The sequence below is a fragment of the Mustelus asterias genome, chromosome 23 (assembly GCF_964213995.1).
Source record: "Mustelus asterias chromosome 23, sMusAst1.hap1.1, whole genome shotgun sequence".
NCBI classification, from domain to species: Eukaryota; Metazoa; Chordata; class Chondrichthyes; order Carcharhiniformes; family Triakidae; genus Mustelus; species Mustelus asterias.
In genome coordinates this window covers 19,874,844-19,900,195 of record NC_135823.1, presented here as the reverse complement: position 1 = coordinate 19,900,195, position 25,352 = coordinate 19,874,844, and the positions used below count along the sequence as shown (strand labels likewise).

The 25,352-nt window shown below is 45.4% G+C and overlaps 1 protein-coding gene across 6 annotated transcripts in view; it reads left to right on the top strand.

Annotated features, from left to right (window-relative positions):
- ttyh3a (tweety family member 3a) overlaps positions 1-25,352 on the top strand; it is a 175,313-nt gene that overhangs the window by 56,433 nt on the left and 93,528 nt on the right. For all 6 annotated transcript variants that reach the window (XM_078240067.1, XM_078240070.1, XM_078240068.1 and 3 more), the window contains exon 2: positions 12,414-12,580. In XM_078240067.1, the coding sequence (XP_078096193.1) occupies positions 12,414-12,580 (167 nt within the window). The remainder of the gene's footprint in view (positions 1-12,413; positions 12,581-25,352) is intronic.

Below are 25,352 nucleotides of genomic sequence, written 5' to 3'. Positions count from 1 at the left end.
GAATCATTAGCCCCAGACTATCGCTAGACTATTAATCCAGAAACTCAGCTAGTGTTCTGGGGACCCAGGTTCGAATCCCACCACGGCAGATGGTGGAATTTGAATTCAATAAAAAATTATCTGGAATTAAGAATCTACTGATGATCATAAAACCATTGCCAATTGTCGAAAAAACTCATCTGGTTCACTAATGTCCTTTAGGGAAGGCAATCTGCCATCCTTACCTGGTCTGGCCTGCATGTGACTCCAGAGCCACAGCAATGTGGTTCATTCTCAACTGTCCTCGGGCCATTAGGAATGGGTAATAAATGCTGGCCAGCCAGCAGCGCCCATGTCCCACAAATGAATTTTTAAAAATCTGATGAATGATCTTTTTTTTATTCATGACTGGGCCTGAGGAGCTCTGCTTTCTGGCAGTGGTTTATCATGGTGCCTTACTGTAGGTTGGTTGATAATTACTGAATACGAGCTAGAATTGGGACTGTTAATTCCGTTATCTTGCCTGTAATTTTTAGCTTTATACTTGGGACATGGTGCTTCTGTAAAGATCAAATAAACACTGCAGGAGATAGTCATTTGTGAAAAGATCTCTCTAATTGTTATTGGGTTGTGTAACGATGGGAATCACAGACAGTTGCTTTCTTCTTCTCAACTGAAGATTACCTAAACTGTTAAAATTGTCATCAAATTGACTTTTGAGTTGGCCCTCCTTTGGTATAATATAAACAGTGCTGAATATTTAGTAAGTCTCAGGCCTGTTATTGATGGAGTCACTCTGTTACATCATTCATCAACATATGTTCGACCCCAACTGGGATAATTTCAGCAGCGTGAGTTTTTCGTAGAACCACACAGCACAGAAGGAGGCTTTAGGCCTTTAGGCCCATGATAGCTATCCAATTATATTCACTGCCTCACTCAATGGTGCATATCCCTTCTGGTAATTCAGCTCCTAATCAGTGTCGGGCAACAGTAATCTGATTGCTCACTCACTGTTTATGATGAAATAGTCCACATCTGGATATGGGTACATGGGGCATAATTTCAAAGTTTGCAGGTGACTTAAATCTCGGAAACCTGAGCAGTGAGGAGGATAGTAACAGACTTGAGGAGGACAGGGGAAATGGGGAGATTTGTTACAGATGTTCAAAATCATGGAAGGTTTTGATTGAGTAAATAGAGAGAGAGATTGTTTCTAGCCGCTGAAGGTAACCAGAGGGCATAGGTTGAAGGTGATTGACGAAAGAACAAGAGGTGACGTGAGAGAAGAAGATTTATGCAGTAGATTTTTATCATCTGGAATGCACTGCTTGAAACTATTGTGGAAGCAAATTGAACAATGCCTTCAAAAGGGAATTGAATAAATATTTGCAGAGGTATGTGGAAAGAATCATAGAATCCCAACAGTGCAGAAGGAGGCCATTCAGCCCATCGAGCCTGCACCAACAACAATCCCACCCACGACCTATTCCCGTAACCCCATGTATTTACCCTGCCAGTCCTCTTGACACCGAAGGACAATTTAGCATGGCCAATCAACCTAATTCTCTCATCTTTGGACTGTGGGAGGAAACCTGAGCACCTGGAGGAAACCCACACAGTTACAGGGAGAACGTGCAAACTCTGCACACAGGGAGGGACCCAAGGCTGGAATCGAATGCGGATCCCTGGTGCTGTGAGACAGCAGTGCCAACCATTGTGCCACAGTGTCAGAAAGGACAGAGTGCGAATGGGATAGTGTTACATTGGCACAATGGACTGAATGGCTCCTTTCTGTTGTATCATGCTATGATAAGTTATTCAGCAGTAATCCTTCAAAGGTATCTGCTTTTGGTGAATTAAAATAAATGCAGACTAACTGTCGTGGCAAGATGGGACTACTGCAAGTCATTGGTCCCTTTTTTGACTATTTCAAATGAAAAAATTAGAGCCTTGCAGAACGTTTTGGTGAATTGTGATTTTTTAAAAAATCATTCCCTAAGTTCCTTTTATAAATGAGAATGCTATAACGTTAGAATGTCTGTAAATATATTGGGTGGGATTTTACGGCCTCGCTCGAGAGAGACCAGAAATTCACGCCTTGAGGTCAACGGAGATTTCTATTGACGGACCATTGCCCGCTCCGATTCTGTGGCGGGCGAGGTGGTACAGTTCTGGTGTTGAACTCTAACTTGTCACTTCAGTCTATTACCCAACACCAAATGTGACTCGACAATTTCTGATCACACTCTTGGATCTTTGAGAGTAAGGCAGTCACGCCCCATACCACCTAATTATTGTAACTAGTTTGAACCAGCTTGTATTTGTATGACACCTTAAACATAAGGAAACATCCCCAAGGCACTTCACAGAAGCATTATAAAGCAGTATTGTACAGTTGCCGTCTCCGACTGTGTACACAGGTCGATTCCTGCGATGAAGGGGCTGAACTGTGAGAAGAGGTTGAGCAGTTTGGGCTTATGAGTTTAGAAAGATGAGAGATGATCATACAGAAGATTCTGAGGCGGCACGACAGGGTAGATTTTGGGGGAATCGCTTGTGGGCGAACCTAAAACTAGGGAGCACAGTTTAAAAATAACGCGTCTCCCATTTAGAGTGGCTACCAGGAGGAATTTCTATCTGAGGGTTGTTAATCTTTGGCCTTCTCTTATGGAGAGCAGTTGTGGCTGGGTCATTGAATATATTCAAGGTGGAGTTCCTTTTGATGTACAAGGTAGTCGAGAGTTATGGGGGACAAGTAGGAAAGTGGGATCATGACCACAATCGGATCAGCCATTCACTTATTGAATGCTCAATGGGCTCCCGAAAAGAGGGAAGAAAGTTAGACAGCTGCAATTGCTGAAATAATCTTTTTGGTTGAATGAGAGATTTCCGATTTGTCTTGCTTTTATTGAACAGCAATTTGCATTTATATAACCTTCACAGGGGCATTGCACCATAAGATGCAGCACTTAAGAAAGATTCTAAGTGAGGTGACCAAAGATTTGGTGAGGGAGCCAGTTTTTAAGGAGTGTATTAAAGTAGGAGAGAGTGGTGAAGAAGTATAGACAATGAGTTCCAGAGTGTAGTGCCTAGGCAGCTGAAGGCTGGCAGTGGTGGGATGAAAGGAAATGGGAATGCATAAGAGGCCAGAATTTGAGCAACGCAGAGTTCACGGAACGGGTCGGGCAGAGATATGGAGTGACTTAAACATACAGATGAGAATTTAAGTTGAAACATTGTTGGAACAGATTGCTAAGATTGGAATGAGACGAGGGCAATCCTGCTCAGCTGAAAACAGGGAAACCTTGGAAATACATCAAAAGTAGTTGTGCTGGAACACACTTTGTTTCACAAGGTTTAAGGTTTTTACAGTGTCAATTGCAAATGTTAAACTGGGAAGTAGATTTAATCGGTGGATTTGTTCAAAAAAATTAGTAAACTATTTAAATTTTCTCTTTAGTGGGCAAAGTTGTATTTTACGTAGTATTCTTGCAAACAACTCTGTGAACATGTCTCCTAACAGTTGGCATTACTTGTTCATATGTTCTGTTTATATATTGCAAAGATACATTTATCTATTGAAGATGACATGAACCGTGGAAATGCCTTGAACAGTGAGGAAACTTCAGGACACAGACTGGTGAAATGGGTAGAATGATGGCAAATGGAACTTAAGATGTGGAGATGCCGGCGTTGGACTGGGGTAAACACAGTAAGAAGTCTAACAACACCAGGTTAAAGTCCAACAGGTTTATTTGGTAGCAAAAGCCACGAGCTTTCGGAACAGGCTGTCCCTTCGTCAGGTGGGTGGGGGAACTCCCACCCACCTGACAAAAGGACAGCCTGTTCCGAAAGCTCGTGGCTTTTGCTGCCAAATAAACCTGTTGGACTTCAACCTGGTGTTGTCAGACTTCTTACTAAATGGAACTTAATGCAGAGAAGTGTGAAGTGACTCATTTTTGTCAGAAGGAAAAGAAGTTTGATGAAAACTAAATCTACAGTTTTAAAGGAAGGGCAGGAACAGAGATGCCTAGGAGTGTATGTGCACAAATCTTTCAAGATAGTAGGATGAGAAGGTTTGAGATGGGTGTTACTATGGGGTACGGATCTATGGCTTTTTATATTTGAGGCAGAGTCCAAAAGCCTGGAAGCTGTACTGAAAAAACACTGATGTGACCAATTCTGGGTACTATATTTTCGGAAGGATGTCAAGACTTTGGAGAGGATGCAGAGGACGTTTGCAGGGATGAAAGATTTCAGTTTCGTGGAGGGACTAGAGAAACTGGGGTCATTTTCCTTGGAGTCAAGATGGTTAAGAGGGAAATTTGAAAGAGGTATTAACATTTTGTAGATTTGATCAGGAGTAAATGGGGTGCAACTGTTCCCAGTGGTAGAAGGGTTGGTAACCAGAGGACACAGATTGAAGGTGACTGACAAAAGAACCAGCAGTGATATGCCGAGTTTCTGATTTCTGAGGATTTGCAGGTGTGATCACGAAGAGGAAGAGCTGAAACAAAGGAACAGATCATGAGTGGCCGTCAGTATCTGCCTCTCACTTTTGAGAGGACATTGACGACGATGGATCTCGATCTCCCTGATGATTTTGCTCTGAAAGCACAGACCATCTTTGGTACACTCATCATGTTTGCGAGGCTCTTCACCTAGATCCTCAATCTTTTTTACCGTCACTCTTTCCCATCAGCATCAAACTTTCTAGATCATGGTAAATCAGAGGCGGCACAGTGGTTAGCACGGTTACCTCACAGCGCCAGGGACCCGGGTTCAATTCCAGCCTCGGGTCATTTTCTGTGTGGAGTTTGCACGTTCTCCCCGTGTCTGCGTGGGTTTCATCCGGTTTCCTCCCACAGTTCAAAGATGTGTGGATTAGGTTGATTGGCCATTCTAAATTGACCCTAGTGTCAGGATTTACAGGGTAAATATGTGGGATTACGAGAATAGGGCCTGGGTGGGATTGTGGTTGGTGTAGACTTGATGGGCTGAATGGCCTCCTTCTGTACTGTAGGGATTCTATGATTCTTATTACATACTCACAAATTCCAAACATCTCTTCCTAGATCTTGATCAGCAGAGATCTTTTGGTCTCAGACTTTACTCTTTTTTGGTAGTATGACTTGTCCAAGATACCTTAATTATTCAACTCAATAACAACAGCTTTGTGACTCTATTCCTCTCTGCATTGCTTCACTGATTATCAAGCTCTTGCTTCCATGTGTCAAAATTGCTACAAGGAGAACAAATAGGCCAACATTTTGTATTTAACCCTTCATTTGAACTGAAAACTGAAATAAACGAGTTAGTAGCATTGGAAAATAAAGGGCAAAAATAAAGTGTTTGTAATCAGAAAAGTTGTTAATGGGCTAAATGATCTAATTGTTTAATATTTTCCCACACTAAAGAGATGGTAGAAAAACATGGGAAAGCCTTGTGGTAAAAGCCAAATTAACTTTCTAACTATAGTACTATGTTTCTCCTGTATCATGTTTAACTTGCCTCCTATAAAACACCTGCTTTTTGTGTCATCCTTGACTCGATTGCAGCATTCGTTCTGAGTTCGAAGTTTGTAGGTTTAAGCTCCATACCTAGAGTTCTGCTCAACTGACATCAGACTGAATTGTTGGAGGTGGCATCTCCAATGGATGAGACATTGAATAGAAGTCCGGGATAGATAAAGATCCCATAACGCTATGTGAAAAAGAGCTCGAGACTTCTCCCCGTGTCCTGGCGAGACTTCTCCCCGTGTCCTGGCGAGACTTCTCCCCGTGTCCTGGCGAGACTTCTCCCCGTGTCCTGGCGAGACTTCTCCCCGTGTCCTGGCGAGACTTCTCCCCGTGTCCTGGCGAGACTTCTCCCCGTGTCCTGGCGAGACTTCTCCCCGTGTCCTGGCGAGACTTCTCCCCGTGTCCTGGCGAGACTTCTCCCCGTGTCCTGGCGAGACTTCTCCCCGTGTCCTGGCGAGACTTCTCCCCGTGTCCTGGCGAGACTTCTCCCCGTGTCCTGGCGAGACTTCTCCCCGTGTCCTGGCGAGACTTCTCCCCGTGTCCTGGCGAGACTTCTCCCCGTGTCCTGGCGAGACTTCTCCCCGTGTCCTGGCGAGACTTCTCCCCGTGTCCTGGCGAGACTTCTCCCCGTGTCCTGGCGAGACTTCTCCCCGTGTCCTGGCGAGACTTCTCCCCGTGTCCTGGCGAGACTTCTCCCCGTGTCCTGGCGAGACTTCTCCCCGTGTCCTGGCGAGACTTCTCCCCGTGTCCTGGCGAGACTTCTCCCCGTGTCCTGGCGAGACTTCTCCCCGTGTCCTGGCGAGACTTCTCCCCGTGTCCTGGCGAGACTTCTCCCCGTGTCCTGGCGAGACTTCTCCCCGTGTCCTGGCGAGACTTCTCCCCGTGTCCTGGCGAGACTTCTCCCCGTGTCCTGGCGAGACTTCTCCCCGTGTCCTGGCGAGACTTCTCCCCGTGTCCTGGCGAGACTTCTCCCCGTGTCCTGGCGAGACTTCTCCCCGTGTCCTGGCGAGACTTCTCCCCGTGTCCTGGCGAGACTTCTCCCCGTGTCCTGGCGAGACTTCTCCCCGTGTCCTGGCGAGACTTCTCCCCGTGTCCTGGCGAGACTTCTCCCCGTGTCCTGGCGAGACTTCTCCCCGTGTCCTGGCGAGACTTCTCCCCGTGTCCTGGCGAGACTTCTCCCCGTGTCCTGGCGAGACTTCTCCCCGTGTCCTGGCGAGACTTCTCCCCGTGTCCTGGCGAGACTTCTCCCCGTGTCCTGGCGAGACTTCTCCCCGTGTCCTGGCGAGACTTCTCCCCGTGTCCTGGCGAGACTTCTCCCCGTGTCCTGGCGAGACTTCTCCCCGTGTCCTGGCGAGACTTCTCCCCGTGTCCTGGCGAGACTTCTCCCCGTGTCCTGGCGAGACTTCTCCCCGTGTCCTGGCGAGACTTCTCCCCGTGTCCTGGCGAGACTTCTCCCCGTGTCCTGGCGAGACTTCTCCCCGTGTCCTGGCGAGACTTCTCCCCGTGTCCTGGCGAGACTTCTCCCCGTGTCCTGGCGAGACTTCTCCCCGTGTCCTGGCGAGACTTCTCCCCGTGTCCTGGCGAGACTTCTCCCCGTGTCCTGGCGAGACTTCTCCCCGTGTCCTGGCGAGACTTCTCCCCGTGTCCTGGCGAGACTTCTCCCCGTGTCCTGGCGAGACTTCTCCCCGTGTCCTGGCGAGACTTCTCCCCGTGTCCTGGCGAGACTTCTCCCCGTGTCCTGGCGAGACTTCTCCCCGTGTCCTGGCGAGACTTCTCCCCGTGTCCTGGCGAGACTTCTCCCCGTGTCCTGGCGAGACTTCTCCCCGTGTCCTGGCGAGACTTCTCCCCGTGTCCTGGCGAGACTTCTCCCCGTGTCCTGGCGAGACTTCTCCCCGTGTCCTGGCGAGACTTCTCCCCGTGTCCTGGCGAGACTTCTCCCCGTGTCCTGGCGAGACTTCTCCCCGTGTCCTGGCGAGACTTCTCCCCGTGTCCTGGCGAGACTTCTCCCCGTGTCCTGGCGAGACTTCTCCCCGTGTCCTGGCGAGACTTCTCCCCGTGTCCTGGCGAGACTTCTCCCCGTGTCCTGGCGAGACTTCTCCCCGTGTCCTGGCGAGACTTCTCCCCGTGTCCTGGCGAGACTTCTCCCCGTGTCCTGGCGAGACTTCTCCCCGTGTCCTGGCGAGACTTCTCCCCGCGTCCTGGCGAGACTTCTCCCCGCGTCCTGGCGAGACTTCTCCCCGCGTCCTGGCGAGACTTCTCCCCGCGTCCTGGCGAGACTTCTCCCCGCGTCCTGGCGAGACTTCTCCCCGCGTCCTGGCGAGACTTCTCCCCGCGTCCTGGCGAGACTTCTCCCCGCGTCCTGGCGAGACTTCTCCCCGCGTCCTGGCGAGACTTCTCCCCGTGTCCAACCTTATTAAAAACATTATCTCGTGTGAAGAAAATTTTTGGGGTTTCCTATTGTGAAGAAGACTTGTGGCTGTATATATGACTAATTTAATTAAACTGAAGTCAGTTTGTCCACAAGGTTAGGACGTCAAAGAAGCCTAATGTGAAAGGCTGTCACTTAAAGTAAATATGGCCAAGTTGAATTTTCTATAAGCAAATAAGACGTGGTTAGAAATTTGCATTCGGAGATAACTCACTGCTGTGTTCAGAATATAAAAACAGCGAGCAAAATTTCTACAAATATATAAAATGAAAGAGTGGCTAAAGTAACCATTAGTCCTTTAGAGGGTGAAAAGGGGGATGTAATAACTGGAAATGAGGAAATGGCTGAGACATTGAATTGGTATTTTGTGTCGATCTTCACAGTGGAAGACACAAATAACATGCCAAAAATTGATGACAAGAAGGCTATGGCAGGTGAGGACCTAGAAACCATCATCATCACGAAAGAGGTAGTGTTGGGCAAGCTAATGGGGCGAAAGGTAGGCAAGTTTTCTGGCCTTGATAGAATGCATCCCAGGGTACTAAAAGAGATGGCGGGAGAAATAGCAAATGCACTAGTGGTAATTGACTAAAATTCGCTGGACTCTGGGGTGGTTCCTGCAGATTGGAAAACAGCAAATGTGATGCCACTGTTTTAAAAAGGAGGTAGACAAGGTGGGTAACTATAGGCCGGTTAGCTTAACTCCTGTAGTAGGAAAAATGCTTGAATCTATCATCAAGGAAGAAATAGCGAGACACCTAGATATTAATTGTCCCATTGGGAAGACGCAGCATGGGTTCATTAAGGGCAGATAATGTTTGACTAATTTGGTGGAATTCTTTGCGAGCATCACGTGCACAGTGGACGATGGGGAACCTGTGGATGTGGTGAATCTGGATTTCCAGAAGGCATTTGACAAGGTGCCGCGCCAAAGGCTGCTACATAAGATAAAGGTGCACGGTGTTACAGGTAATGTATTAGCATGGATAGAGGATTGGTTAACTATAGAAAGCAAAGAGTGGGGGTAAATGGGTGTTTTTTTGGTTGGCGATCAGTGACTAGTGGTGTGCCTCAGGGATCAGTGTTGGGACTGTAATTGTTTACGATTTACATAGATGATTTGGAGTTGGGGACCAAGTGTAGTGTGTCAAAATTCGCAGATGACACTAAGATGAGTGGCAGAGCAAAGTGTGCAGAGGGCGCTGAAAGTCTGCAAAGGGATATAGATAGTCTAAGTGAGTGGGCAGGAGTCTGGCAGATGGAGTACAATGTTGGTAAATGTGAGGTCATCCATTTGGGTAGGAATAACAGCAAAATGGACTATTATTTAAATGGTAAAAAATTGCAACATGCTGCTGTGCAGAGGGACCTGGGTGTCCTTGTGCAGGAATCACAAAAAGTTGGTTTGCAGGTGCAGCAGGTAATTAAGAAGGCAAATGGAATTTTGTCCTCCATTGCTAGAGGGATGGAGTTTAAAAACAGCGAGATTATGTTGCAGCTGTATAAGGTGCTGGTGAGGCCACACCCGGAGTACTGTGTACAGTTTTGGTCTCCTTACTTGAGAAAGGATATACTGGCACTGGATGGAGTGCAGAGGAGATTCACTAGCTTGATTCTGGAGCTGAGAATGTTGGTTTTTAAGGAGAGACTGAGTAAACTGGGGCTATACTCATTGGAATTCAGAAGAATGAGGGGAGATCTTATAGAAACATATAAGATTATGAAGGGAATAGATAAGGTAGAAACAGGAAGGTTGTTTCCACTGGCGGGTGAAACTAGAACTAGGGGGCATGGCCTCAAAATAAGGGTGGGAAGATTTAAGACTGAGTTGAGGAGGAACATCTTCACACACAGGGTTGTGAATCTGTGGAATTCCCTGCCCAATGAAGCAGTTGGGGCTACCTCATTGAATGTTTTTAAGGCAAGGATAGATAAATTTTTTAACAGTAAAGGAATTGAGGATTATGGCGAGTGGGCGGGTAAGTGGAGCTGAGTCCACGAAAAGATCAGCCATGATCTTACTGAATGATGGAGCAGGCTCGAGGAGCCAGATGGCCGACTCCTGCTCCTAGTTCTTAGAAATTTAACAACTGAACATAAGAACCTAAGGGAAGTAAAAGAGTTCGCAACTTGGCAAAGGTAATAATTAAAGCAAGGTCATGAAATTTTATTTTATCCAGAAGCAGGGGCAGTAAGGAGAACATGAAAGATTTTATTTTCTGGGAACGTTAGGTTTCGAAGAAGGATTACGAACAATAGACGCAAATATGAAAAATGAGAAGTATACTGAAGGATAGGGGTGTGAGCTGTGTTTTAGGAATCCCAATGTAAGGCTTCCTGGAGTGGTGCTCTGTGTTGGGGAAAGAGCTGTGAAGAAGCAAAGTGAGGCAGTTTTCAACCCATAAGTGTCTATTGTTTTCAGAAAGCAGGATTTTGTTTTGAATGTTTTTTTCTAGAATTTCCACAGCAGAGTGGAAGAAAGAGAGAAGCCCTGTGACATACCACCCTGTTATAACACCAGTGCGCTTGCCTTGTGGTAATATTGGAATTTTTAATAGACTAAATATCTATCAGGGAATGTTGCCTAAATGGGTGTTTGTTTGTGAGTCCAACCAAGTAGGAAATTTTTGTTGAGGGAATGTTCTGTAAGATAATTTTATCTGTGTAAATAATCTTGTGTGTTTATATTTTATTTCATTTTGTTAATAAATATTTTAATTTAATATTTAAAATCCCTAAAGTGTTACTGAAAATTGTGTCTTCTGACTTGCGTGACCGTATCTTCCCATGATAAAATGCAAAAAGTAAAGAGTTGTGATAGCTTGCCAAGTTTCCCCATGGGATTGGGTTTCCATGGCACTTACCACCTGCCAGATCAGAACAAAGGTCACTCACCAAATTGCTGTTTGTGGGACATTTACTGTGACTTAGAGCTTGCTGACAAAACAACAGTTGCTGCACTTCAAAAATGTTTAATTGTCTGTAAGCTGTGGCATGCAAATACATTAATATAAATGCTTATTTTCTGTGCATTCTTGATGGCTTAAGTCATTGATTGAAATCACTGTCTGAATTTACATGTAAACATTAGGTATGAGCCAGCTGTTTTTTTGTTTTTGTGCCTCTGATAAAAGCAACTAAAATGAGTCAACACTTGATTATTGCTTGCTGGGTGTTTATTCATCTCATTATGTCATTATTGACTAACCAGCTTCCTGCTTACAATCCGAGAAAGTGTTGCTGTTTGTGAGTGATCGCTCAGCATTACAATACCTGTCGTCTTGTGGTATAATTTTTCCACCTCCGTCAAAATTATTTCTTGCTGCAATTTTCTATCTGAGAGTGGTAATAGATTTTGCCCCTGATTTGTTTCTATCAATTGTTTCTTTTTAAATTTTATGCTATTTTGGGGCTTTCTTTCGTTTAGAAATCATGGTTCATTCTGTAGTTCCTCCTTCTGTACCAGGCAGAAACTGGTACCATGAAATGAATAAGTCCATTATTCACAATAGCGTTGTACTTCACTATTTAAGGTAGTAAAATATAAATCATTGGGTCATTTTTGAATTTAGTTGTTTGAAGTATGTTCATTTTTACCTTTCAACCCCAGTGCCTTTTTTTTTTACAGTTGTACTTAAAATAACTGATCCAGTAGCAGCTTCTACTGTGTATATTTACTTTGAAATGAGGACATGATTTACCCATCACGTTTACTCTTAACATTCCCAAAATGCATTTATTAAAGTGCTTATAATTGAGGGTATGTGTGTTTCCTGATGGTGGAAGTGTTTCAGAAAAAGCAAATTTAAGATTTTCTCTTTTTTGTTTTCAAAACAAAAATGGTGTAAAATGTTACATTCTGTTGCAGATTCATGGGCATAGTTTGGCTTGTTTGCCCCTAAATATGCAACAGTGTGAAATTGTTCATTGATTTTAACTTACAATAATAAAAAAGCAAAGATGCTTAAATGCCAGCATTTGAGAGCCCTTCTTTCTACTGACCCTGTTTACCAGTTTCCAGCACATTTCCCGCAATTCAAATTAACATGCCACTGTTAATCCTGATTTCACACTTTGAGCAAAAATGCAGGAGGCATTTTCTATTTCTGCCATTATATTGTCCTGAATTGTTTTTGTATTAGGAGTATGGTTTTGCAAAGTATTTAAGCTGAATTTTTTAACCTTAAGTTTTCAGTGTAAAAAAAAATCTTTCTATGTCTCCAGTTTCAGTATGTCTCCATTCCTGCAGCATCCTCCCTCCAAAAAAAAATCCTCCTTTTTCACTCTGCATTGTTGTACAGATATTCAACGCCAGGTTATGCACTCACTGATGCACGGGAAGTGTAAGATTTCTTCATGCCTTGCTTCAAGGACTAGTTTCTTTGGTACATATATTGTGAATGATTCTGAATTTGAGGGTGACAGGAGTAACTTCAGTTATTGCATTGAATATTAACTCTTTCTCCCCCTCTCTCTCTCTACAGTCACTCTTGCTGCTGGGTGGAGTTGCTCTCGTCTGCCTCGCCCTCAACCTCCTCTTTCTTCTGTTCTATTCCTTTTGGCTGTGCTGTCGGAAGAAGAGTGAAGATCAGCCAAACGCAGACTGCTGCTGTACAGCGTGGTGTGTCATCATAGCAACACTTGTGTGCAGGTGAGAAATGCCCAGCCATTACGAGAGTCGTGTTCCTCATGCAGATATTTACACGGTTTTTTCTTGGCTAGGGTGAAGCTTATTTGTCTTGGTGATGCAATGCAGAGTGATGCAGAACTCTTCTATGTGAAGTGTGAGGTGATGCATTCTGATGGGAAGAACATGGGGAGGCAATATAAAGTAATGGGTAAAATTAAGGGGGTGCAGAAGCAGTGGGACCTGGTGTATATGTACATAGATCATTGGAGGTAACAGGACAGGTGGTGACAGCAGTTAGTAAAGCATATAGCATCCTGGGCTTTATTAACAGTGGCATAGAGTACATGAGCAAGGCCGTAATGTTGAACTTATGCAAGACACTAGTTACACCTCAGAACTGTACACAGTAACCCAGCTGAGTGCCACATAATAGGAAATATGTAAATGCATTGGAGAGAGTGCAGAAGAGCTTTACAAGAATGGTTCCAGGGATGAGAAACTTCATATATGAGAATACATTGGAGAGGTTGGGATTGTTCTTCTTGGAGAGTAGAAGGCTAAGAGAAGAATTGATAGGGGTGTTAAAAATCATGAGGGGCTGGACAGAGTAGATCGGAAGAAACTATAAAAGGAACGAGGATGAGAGGGAGGGGTCCAGACCCCCCCCCCCCCCATTTACTCATTTACTGCCTGTTCTGAGTCTGGTATAGCCTTTTGCTTGGGAGCTTATTACCTCCTCAGCCTTTTTCTTGTGATCTTAATTGCCTCCTTTGAAGTCTTGCATTGCTTACAGACTCCCTTTTTAGAGTTGCCCTCTGCTTTTAGAATTGCCCTGTAACTGAAGTCTCTTCTGATTTTTCTGCCCGTTGTCCTTTGTTCCTCCTTGTGGTTGTCATGAAATATTGTACAACTTTAAATGCATTACTGCTTTAAGACTGTCAACTGCCACAGCTGCTATCTGTATGCGTCTCTCTCTGATTTTCCCGCTTTATGGAGTTTTGGCTGGAACTACAGCTCTTTCTTGGATCTTTCTTTTCAGACTGTTAACTCATCTTTTTGCTGTTGGAAGACTTTGACTTCAATTTCCACAGTTTTCTCATTTTCCTGGCTGGCCGGAGAGTCTTTTTTTGTTCCAAATGTGTCATTCATTTTGTTAATTTCACTCGGAGATCAGTGCTGTCCTTTCAGGACCCTAATGTTCCCTCAACTTTTTAAGGCTCATTCAACAGCACAGTTCTAGAACTCGTTTCCTAATAGTACTCTGGGCAGCAGTCAGATGGATGACAGTGGTTCAAGAAAGCTCACCACTACCATCTCGAAAGTACTTGGAGATAGGCAATAAATGCTGGCCTCCCCAGCGACACCCAGATCTCATGAACGAATGAAAAAATGAGAAATCCAAAATGGGATAAAATGAACAGACTGGAGCTGACTCACTGGGGTTTAAAAATACAAAAGTCAACTTCTTTTGAAATCATCCTTGCAGTTTTTGAGATAAAACAAACATTGATCACAGAGATAGCCACCTGTCCCCTTCGTGGGCGAATAGATTTCATAAGCTTTATGCTGGTGTTTCACATGGAGCTCTCTTCTAACTCAGTTCATGACCAGTGTAAGGGGATTTTCTCAAGCGTCCCTCTGGGGGTGTTTTGTATCCAGCTGATCATAGCTAACACAAAGACTTGTGAAAGACAATATGCAGTTAAAGACGTTCTTTATTTGACCAACACTTATTGGGAGAGAGATGGTCAGAGGATTCCAAGTTTCTCTCTGACGTTGCATCACATGAGCACAGCAGATGTACATTTCTGAAGATTCGATCCTCCCGGCCAGCCTGTCATCCAAGCTGGACGGTCCAATTACATTAATACACTTTATTTATTTTGGCCAATAGCATTCTACCTTTTAGCAGAATCAGGAATTCATTGGACAACCAAACCCAGAGGTTCTTCCTCCATTGCCTGGTAGCCTTACCTACACAAATCCAGTAGGGTCGCTCCTAACACCTGCAGTCCTGGGAACAAGAAGGGAGTCGTCATCTCTTATCTGTTTTCTGTCCCCTTATCAGTGGAGGCTGAATTTGTCTATTCATTGCAGTTAGAAGCTGAATCTTTCTATTCATTTCAAAAACCTTTGTAGTTTGTAGCTGCCTGGCCTGCCTCTGATAATAGGATATATGATCAATGCTTCATTGTTCCAAAAGAATGTGGTCTGTCTAATTAAACTTATTTCCCATTATGCCAAGGGGTAAATTGCTTATTGGCCAAAGCTCACAAGAAAATACAAAAATACAGTTTAAATCTATAATACTTGTTCAAAAATGATTATATATGTGCTTATACAGACAATACCTTCGTATAATATATAAGTAAGGCACACTATGTCCCTATTTTAAATTAGTCTCAAAGCAGGGGTTTCTGTATCTCCTACTACACATGGCTAACATTGTAGTAAGAGTGATATATCTGTGACTTTTATGTACAGGATTCTCCTTTGATCTAGCAACATTCTATCCTGATGCGATTTTCAAGGCAAGTTCATTGTTGCACAACAGTTAAACATAAACTAGAATTGTTCCAGTAGGACATTAGTGCTTTACAGCATTGCAGTTGGAATATTAATGGTGCTTTGTACTTTCTCTGGGCTACTTGCATCTCTTTGGCCAGCTTGTTGGCATCCTAAAAAGCGTACAACTCCCATCTTTGAGTTTGGCATTTTAAAAGTAAATTTAAAATGAGAAAGCAAGTTTTGAGAAAAATAGAAAGAAAACATGGAAGAAATACTTTTATCATGCTCATATTGCTGCCCTGTGTCACTTGGATTGACACATTAAACTTTCTACTTCATGGAATCATTGTCTGTAATTGCATTTACTGTGGTTACACAGCAGAATTCTACAGTACCCAAAAGAGATACCACTGAAATGCAATGTCTTAAAATAGTGCATTCATCCAACCCTTGTCTCTTGTTTATCCGAAAATTATTTTCCCCCCATCTGGCTATGACATCCTTAGTTCTGGAATTTCTTCCCTATATCTCCCCGCCTTCTCTCCATCATGTGTCTTCTTGAAATCTATCTTTATGTTGGGTTTTGTCCAACCATGGGACTTTTTTTCTATTTCAAACATGCTATCTAAATGGAAGCTGTTGTGGAATTAATTTTCCCAGGCACTGAAGTTCAGTATGATTTGCTTTAAGTATAGTTTTTCCTTCCCCGACTTCCTCCTCTTGGTCTAGCTTGGGAAAATCGCAGATATGACAACAGTTCGTCGTTGCAATGTTAAACCTTGATTTTCTGATTGATATGTTAATCTAGAATTAAAGGTTAAAACATCACTGGTTGAATTGTTTAGGTCCACAATAATGCTTATAATTAGCTTGCATCTATTTTCTGATAAATAAAATCTTGTACTGGAATAGCTGTACTTTGGAGTGCTTGTCAGGAATTTATAACCATGGTGCTTGGCAGTCGCGTGGTTTCCATCATAGCTATTCTTTGAATGGATGAAGTTAGCTGACCAGGCCCTGCTTTCCATGCTGGCCCACCTGCCCATTAGTGACACCTAATGGCTTCTGTTAAGAACCCTGCTGATGTTAGATGCGCGGCTATCCCAAAACCCAAAAGGTAGCTTTGGAATGCCAGGTCTTAATTTATTTTTCAATTTTGGTATAATTTGAGGACTGATATGTAAACCAATGAGCAAAGGTCCAGTCTTGTTATAATCATTCAAAGAGAATAGTGTTTATTCATTTGAAGAAACACACCATCCCATACAATTTAACTTGGTGCTAATTTCAACAAATAATTACCACCCACAAATTGTACCTTCAACTTTGGGAAGCCATTCTTCTGATTCAGTGTAGATTTTGAGATTTTCAAACAGCAGCTTCTAGCATAAAATTGTCTGTCCTGCGAGAACTTCCTTTCAGCTGATTGTAGCTATGATCATAACTGCTGCTTATCCTGCTACTAATATAGCATATTTCCCTTTTGATCTCACTCTATCTAAATAACTCAGAAGCCATTCTTTTAGCATGTGTGTATTCTTATGTTTCCACTTTGAACCCATCCCTTCTGTATTTTCAACACCTACAATTCGCTTCTCTATTGTTCCCCACTTCACTGAAGTAAATATCTGTTTATCCTGCTGTTAAGCTAATTTGCATTTCAGAACACTTCAGGCAGCTGCAGTCTTATCCAATTTATCCTTTTATCCAATTATTTGAACTTTATTTTATCCAATTCTTAAATCAAACATTTTTGCTTCCTTCAAGTTTATTTCATTATCACAAATAGTCTTACATTAACACTGCAATGAAGTTACTGTGAAAATCCCCTAGTCGCCACGCTCCAGCGCCTGTTTGGGTTACACTGAGTGAGAATTTAGCATGGCCAATGCACCTAACCTGCATGTCTTTCGGACTGTGGCGGGGGGGGGGAAACTGGAGCACCCAGAGGAAACCCATGCAGACACGGGGAGAACGTGCAAACATCACACAGACAGTGACCCAAGCCGGGAATCGAACCCGGGTCCCTGGCGCTGAGGCAGCAGTGCTAACCACTGTGCCACCATGCTACCCCAACCCCTAGCTCAGTGTGGTAGTGTATAATGTAATTGGGAGAACAAAGACTGTGGCTGATGAATTCCTGTTAAGATTTTGTTAATGAACTGTAAGAGTTCACTCTTAACAACTGATCCGATAGCTTACTAATATAATTCTTTTTCACTTGCTGGTAAATCCACCTTGGTTTAAACTGTGGGGTATTATGGTCAACTGGAGACAAAGTGGATGCAACTGTACTGGGCACATACATCAGTGCTGAGTTTTCTGCCTCCCTTAAGATCTTTGGCTGTATTTCGTTTCTTGAAAATGGCTTGTGGCTGTAAGCTGTGTATGTAGTGGATGTGAGTCCTGATTGACATGTGGGTGGTACAGTTGCTACGCTGCCAGAATGGTGAGGGATGGGCAGCAAACAGTCTGCCACCAGCCGTGTGTTTTCACCACTAATGACTTCATTTTTGTTGCTCGCAATGTTGGTGGCAAAGTGAAACGTGAAGCGACATTTGAAACCTCAGCAAAAGAAACTGTTGTTATTGTTGTTTTCCGATATTTAAGGTTACAGAGATGACACCAATTTCTACTATTTAAATTTTGAAACTCAAAGAAGTCTTTGACTAAACGCTGCTGATTCCACTTTAGATTTTGTACATGTGACTGCTACATATAAATTCTCTTTAAATAACTTTGACAGTCTTCCTTTATGACTGCGACCTAGCTTTCTTGAATATTTTAGATGTGATGTTTATGACTAAATGGTGAGGGTTCCTTCGCTCTATGCTGTAACTATTCTGTTTTCTGGCCTGGATGGAGAACTTTAGGTTGTGGAGTAAAATTTGTTTGACATCCAGCGTTCCAGATAACATTTCTTTGCCTTGTTTTTTGGGATGGACAGTGGTATTATGCTGTTCATCTGACTTTACCTTCGTTTGCTCCTGATTAATTTATCCTTATTTGTGTATTGAAGTGTGCAACATATAATGCCATTGCTGTGGTTTAAGAAAAGGAGTGTATCTCTGATGTTGAATCATTCCACTGATCACCACAAATGTTGGAACTGCAATGTTGTAGAAGGGAATGTATATGAATCACTGGCATTTTATCTGATCCTGTGACCAGAACCTTGGTGTGAATATTGTGGTCTCTTCATGTATGGTAGTCAGAGTATAAAACAAATTAAATGGAAACAGCCACCTGTGATTTAAAAGTGACCACTTTAGTCATTCAAGGCATCTTCATCTAACATCCAGCTGTCATATAAATCTGAGTGCTTTCACTCGATATGATGTGCAATGTGTGTATTTATCCAGAGACAGCTGTGCCAAGCATCTAAGTGGGTCTAATCTCCACAGTTTCATTTTATCAGCATGTGCGATATTTGGAAGCTATTAGAAACAAATCCTATGATTCAAGAGATGAGTTTATTTTCTGAAGATAATGCGGGGAAGAACCGCAACGCTTAAATGCGGTACAAAATAGAGCCACGAGATTGGTAACCCTCCTGGAATGACTGACTGACTAGGAGAAATTTGGGCTTTTTGGCCTTGCTATCAGGCAGTTGATGGGGAATTCATAGTTATGCACAATAATAAAGACAAAAAACTGAACTGGAACATGATTTTAAACTAATGGGCCAAATGTCTCTGTCACCTCTACTAATTTTGGTGATTAATCTGTAACGGGGGGTGAAACTACAGTCTGAACCATTGACCTTTATTATGGGTGCCAGCAAGTTGTTGGTACAGAGTGATCGAGGATGTCTCTCCAGCGGTTGCAGGACGTTCTGAAGGGGGAGGGGTGAACTGTCAGTTGCTGTGGTACACATTGGTACAAACGACATAGGTAAAAAAAGGGATGAGGATCCTAAAAGCAGAATATAGAGAGCCAGGAAACAAGTTGAAAAGTAGGACCTCAAAGGATTACTACCAATACCATGTGCTAGTTCGAGTAGAACAGCAGGATATGTAGGGTGAATACATGGCTGACCACTTTCTTGCGCACTCAGTATTTTATTTTGTTTTATAATGCTCCTGTAAAGTTGCTTGGGACGTTTTGTTACATTAAAGATGCTAGATAAATGTAAACTGTTAATATTTTTAACAATACTTAATACCCCTTGCCATCCCTGTGCTGTATAAGATAGCTGCTCTGTTGGGATCTGTGTAAGAGCTTTCAAAATGAATGGTTCCTTCTTTCCCATTGAATAATTCATTGCTTTCCCAAGCACCTCTGTTGATATGCTTGAGGTTGGGAATGAGTTTACATCCCACTATTATGTGGCATGTCATTGCATCAGTTACAGTAGATTGTGGGGTATAAGCTGACCTTTGAAGACTCAAAAAACATTTCAAAAAAGGTGTCGACTTGTATAAGAGTATAAAATACAAATCGTTGGTAAGGGCATGGGTAGTCACCATTTTGAAATATGGAAATAAAAACATACCAGTGGTGATTCATATTAAATTAACTGTACCAAGATACCTTTAACTGCAATTGGTACATTTTAAAACCATCCAGTTCATTGTCTTTGGGATCTGAGAAAAAAGTTCATAGAATCGTAGAAACCCTACAGTACAGAAAGAGGCCATTCGGCCCATCGAGTCTGCACCGACCACAATCCCACCCAGGCCCTACCTCCATATCCCTACAGATTTACCCACTAATTCCTCTAACCTATGCATCTCAGGACACTAAGGGCAATTTTTAGCATGGCCAATCAACCTAACCTGCACATCTTTGGACTGTGGGAGGAAACCCACGCAGACATGAGGAGAATGTGCAAACTCCACACAGATAGTGACCCAAGCCGGGAATTGAACCCAGGTCCCTGGAGCTGTGAAGCAGCAGTGCTAACCACTGTGCTACCGTGCCGCCCTATTCATGTAATACTTTGCAGGTCACTTTGGCTATGGCATCATCACAAGGATCCTACTCTGGATCAGATGTGGCACTTTTGCTTTCAAAATCATGCCACCGCAACAAATCATTGTCGTCTTCCATCAAATTGCATGTTTGAACAATCTGATGATACTTGGTGCACATGTAGCATTCCAAGATTTTATATGGAAACCATGCGGAGCAGCGCACACACTTCCATTCGCTGTGAAGCTTTTTTTTTCTCTGTGAACCATCCACCTATTCCATTTGATACTGAAGTGTTCTTTGGCTTGTTGAAACACACATCCAAAGCTTGAACTATGGATGATAGGCCCCCTGGGTTTTTTCACAAGCACTTCATGGTCTTATCAGTTTAAGTGGGATCGAAATATGTCCCACAATAAAGCTACATTCTTTACATAGGCCAGAGGGATGCCTATTCTACACATTATCCATCCTCATGCATCCAACTATATGGACATGCACAAACGTTTCTGCAAGAAACTTGAATTTTGACATTGCCTGTCCATAAAATTGAGAAATTGCCATATATTCTAATTTAATTTTCTTGGCCATGCAGACAAGTGCTACCGTGAATCTTGTCTTCTCATGCTCTCACGTTTTCATTCGAACTGTTTACGATTCATTCCATCACTGGGTATATTGGAATTCATGGGTGTTCCACGCCTGTTGAGTTGATGTGACTTGGTGGGTATTTGTGTTTTTGCCGCTGTTTGATGAATCTTCGGAAACTTTGGCAATGGTAATTTTGGCAGTCAGGTCTTTTGGTAAATTTGCAATCTTTGTCATCTGTTGCAACACTAGTGGTTTTGTTCCATAAAGTGACTTCACCAGCCAGCTGTTGGTATGAAATCTTTGCTGCACCCGGGGTTTGATTTGACCCACTTAAATGCGTGTATAAGCATTGATTCCTGGTGACGATGTAATGATTCTGATGATGTTCGAGGACCCATTCCCATGCATGCTTCTCAAAATCAGGCCAGTGAGAGTTCCCTGTTCTCATGGAGCATCTGGCCTTGGGCATCTTCTTCAGGGCGGATTCCTTCTCCCATTTTTGCACCGGTCACTTCACGAACAGAGTTCCCTCGCCGCAGCACAGTTATTTGACAAGCTAGCAAATGTTGCCACTTGTAGCTTGAAAGCAGCTTCATGCTTCACTCTTTTTGCTCGAGGACTTATTTCTGTTCGTCGCTTGCTATGCCATGCGCACTATGCTCTGTGCGGCTGTGTCTTAAACTCCTGCATATCATCTTTGCAACACAGCCTGGATCGCTGGCTTGGTCCCATGCGCTGACCTACAGTACAAGGTAAATAAAACATGCATTTCTGGAGTGAAAAAAATATCCAATTACTAGCATGGGTATGGTATTTTGCAGTTGAAAAGGTGGGATTGGGGGTGGGGGGGGGGGGGGGGGGGGGGGGGTTGCCTTTTATGCCGAGTATTTGCAAGAGCATGATTTTTGCCAAACAAGTGAAGTTGTCTCCTATACTGGGCTGCCTTATGTGCCATGATCTGCGGTACGTTTTTAAACTGCCAAACGCAGTTACAAAGATGCAGTGGTTTTTGGATCTGTGTAAACATAAAGAAGGTACAAGCGTTGTAACTCCGGGTGGCAAGATTTATTTCCCTCCACTTTGTGATCCAGACTTGAGCAACTTAACATTCATAAAGCATTGTCCTGTAATTGGGCACCACCTGTGTTATCTCACCGATGCTTTGCATTTACTGAGGCAAATTATAGCCATCTGTGCAAGTGATTGGTTTAAAGAGCTTGAAAAGAGGAATAGTGTACATAAAACTGAGAGAAATGTTAAATTTACATCGAACTGGAATAGTGTAAAAAGATGATTGAAATGCTGGAGCCCATTTTACAAGGATGTGATTGGGATTGCGAGCATGCAACCTTTGGGGAAGATTGAGCAGACAGGATTTTCTTTCTGAAATGAGAGTAAGAGGAGACCTGACCAGTATCCAACTCGTTTCAGAGGATTCAACCTTTTCCATTCCAGACACCATGCAGGCTGATCAGTGTCAAATTCAAAGTACCTATCCTGACCACCAACCATCACTTTATGATGCATTTAAGGTTAAGTTAGATAAACGTATGAGGGGGAAAGGGGTTTGTTTGTTAGGATTACATTAAGAGAACTGGATTGACATTTATGTGGCGCAAATATTCCATTCTGGACCAGTTGGGCTGAATACCTGTTTTATGCTGGAGACTTGGTGTAAACTGATATTGGTAATCTAAATGTGTAAACCAGCCAACTAAAAACCATTAGACCTGACCATATTTGGGTCTCTGGTAGTTGGAGAGGGAGGGTCAGTGTGAATATCCCAGCTAATCCTTGTAGTCTTTGAACATCTTTTTTCTCTGCAGACCAGAGATTAAGAAAATGAAATGGGGAAAAGCAAGAACCTGAGTGGGTTCTTTGTCTGTCTCTCTCGCTCGCTCGCTGCCTGTCTCTATCTCTCTCGCTGTCTATCTGTCTCCCTCTCTCTCTTGCTGTCTGTCTCTCCCTCACTCTGTCTGCCTGTCTCTCTCTCGCACTGCCTGTCTCTCTCTCTCTCTCTTTTTCTCTCTCTCTCTCACGCTGCCTGTCTCTCTCGCGCTGCCTGTCTCTCTCTCTCTCTCTCGCGCTGCCTGTCTCTCTCTCTCTCGCGCTGCCTGTCTCTCTCTCTCTCGCGCTGCCTGTCTCTCTCTCTCTCGCGCTGCCTGTCTCTCTCTCTCTCGCGCTGCCTGTCTCTCTCTCTCTCGCGCTGCCTGTCTCTCTCTCTCTCGCGCTGCCTGTCTCTCTCTCTCTCGCGCTGCCTGTCTCTCTCTCTCTCGCGCTGCCTGTCTCTCTCTCTCTCGCGCTGCCTGTCTCTCTCTCTCTCGCGCTGCCTGTCTCTCTCTCTCTCGCGCTGCCTGTCTCTCTCTCTCTCGCGCTGCCTGTCTCTCTCTCTCTCGCGCTGCCTGTCTCTCTCTCTCTCGCGCTGCCTGTCTCTCTCTCTCTCGCGCTGCCTGTCTCTCTCTCTCTCGCGCTGCCTGTCTCTCTCTCTCTCGCGCTGCCTGTCTCTCTCTCTCTCGCGCTGCCTGTCTCTCTCTCTCTCGCGCTGCCTGTCTCTCTCTCTCTCGCGCTGCCTGTCTCTCTCTCTCTCTCGCGCTGCCTGTCTCTCTCTCTCTCTCGCGCTGCCTGTCTCTCTCTCGCGCTGCCTGTCTCTCTCTCTCTCGCGCTGCCTGTCTCTCTCTCTCTCGCGCTGCCTGTCTCTCTCTCTCTCGCGCTGCCTGTCTCTCTCTCTCTCGCGCTGCCTGTCTCTCTCTCTCTCGCGCTGCCTGTCTCTCTCTCTCTCGCGCTGCCTGTCTCTCTCTCTCTCGCGCTGCCTGTCTCTCTCTCTCTCGCGCTGCCTGTCTCTCTCTCTCTCGCGCTGCCTGTCTCTCTCTCTCTCGCGCTGCCTGTCTCTCTCTCTCTCGCGCTGCCTGTCTCTCTCTCTCTCGCGCTGCCTGTCTCTCTCTCTCTCGCGCTGCCTGTCTCTCTCTCTCTCGCGCTGCCTGTCTCTCTCTCTCTCGCGCTGCCTGTCTCTCTCTCTCGCGCTGCCTGTCTCTCTCTCTCTCGCGCTGCCTGTCTCTCTCTCTCTCGCGCTGCCTGTCTCTCTCTCTCTCGCGCTGCCTGTCTCTCTCTCTCTCGCGCTGCCTGTCTCTCTCTCTCTCGCGCTGCCTGTCTCTCTCTCTCTCGCGCTGCCTGTCTCTCTCTCTCTCGCGCTGCCTGTCTCTCTCTCTCTCTCGCGCTGCCTGTCTCTCTCTCTCTCGCGCTGCCTGTCTCTCTCTCTCTCGCGCTGCCTGTCTCTCTCTCTCTCGCGCTGCCTGTCTCTCTCTCTCTCGCGCTGCCTGTCTCTCTCTCTCTCGCGCTGCCTGTCTCTCTCTCTCTCGCGCTGCCTGTCTCTCTCTCTCTCGCGCTGCCTGTCTCTCTCTCTCTCGCGCTGCCTGTCTCTCTCTCTCTCGCGCTGCCTGTCTCTCTCTCTCTCGCGCTGCCTGTCTCTCTCTCTCTCGCGCTGCCTGTCTCTCTCTCTCTCGCGCTGCCTGTCTCTCTCTCTCTCGCGCTGCCTGTCTCTCTCTCTCTCTCGCGCTGCCTGTCTCTCTCTCTCTCGCGCTGCCTGCTCTCTCTCTCTCTCGCGCTGCCTGTCTCTCTCTCTCTCGCGCTGCCTGTCTCTCTCTCTCTCGCGCTGCCTGTCTCTCTCTCTCTCGCGCTGCCTGTCTCTCTCTCTCTCGCGCTGCCTGTCTCTCTCTCTCTCGCGCTGCCTGTCTCTCTCTCTCTCGCGCTGCCTGTCTCTCTCTCTCTCGCGCTGCCTGTCTCTCTCTCTCTCGCGCTGCCTGTCTCTCTCTCTCTCGCGCTGCCTGTCTCTCTCTCTCTCGCGCTGCCTGTCTCTCTCTCTCTCGCGCTGCCTGTCTCTCTCTCTCTCGCGCTGCCTGTCTCTCTCTCTCTCGCGCTGCCTGTCTCTCTCTCTCTCTCGCGCTGCCTGTCTCTCTCTCTCTCGCGCTGCCTGTCTCTCTCTCTCTCGCGCTGCCTGTCTCTCTCTCTCTCGCGCTGCCTGTCTCTCTCTCTCTCGCGCTGCCTGTCTCTCTCTCTCTCGCGCTGCCTGTCTCTCTCTCTCTCGCGCTGCCTGTCTCTCTCTCTCTCGCGCTGCCTGTCTCTCTCTCTCTCGCGCTGCCTGTCTCTCTCTCTCTCGCGCTGCCTGTCTCTCTCTCTCTCGCGCTGCCTGTCTCTCTCTCTCTCGCGCTGCCTGTCTCTCTCTCTCTCGCGCTGCCTGTCTCTCTCTCTCTCGCGCTGCCTGTCTCTCTCTCTCTCGCGCTGCCTGTCTCTCTCTCTCTCGCGCTGCCTGTCTCTCTCTCTCTCGCGCTGCCTGTCTCTCTCTCTCTCGCGCTGCCTGTCTCCCTCTCTCTCTCTCTCTCTCGCGCTGCCTGTCTCCCTCTCTCTCTCTCTCTCTCTCGCGCTGCCTGTCTCCCTCTCTCTCTCTCTCTCTCTCGCGCTGCCTGTCTCTCTCTCTCTCTCCCTCTCTCACCACCCCCCCCCCTCCCCCCCTTCTCGGTCCTCCCCCTCTGTTTCCTCTCTCTCTCTCTCTCTCTCTCTCTCTCTCTCTCTCTCTCTCTCTCTCTCTCTCTCTCTCTCTCTCTCAACCCCCCCACCCTCTTGGTCACCCCTCTCTCTCTCTCACTCCCACTCACACTCACACTCTCACTCTTACTCTCTCTCCTCCCCCACTCCACCCCCTCTCTCTCTCTCTCTCTCACTCTCTCTCTCTCTCTCTCTCTCCCCCCCACTCCCGTTCTCGGTCTCTCCCCCCACCCCCTCTCGA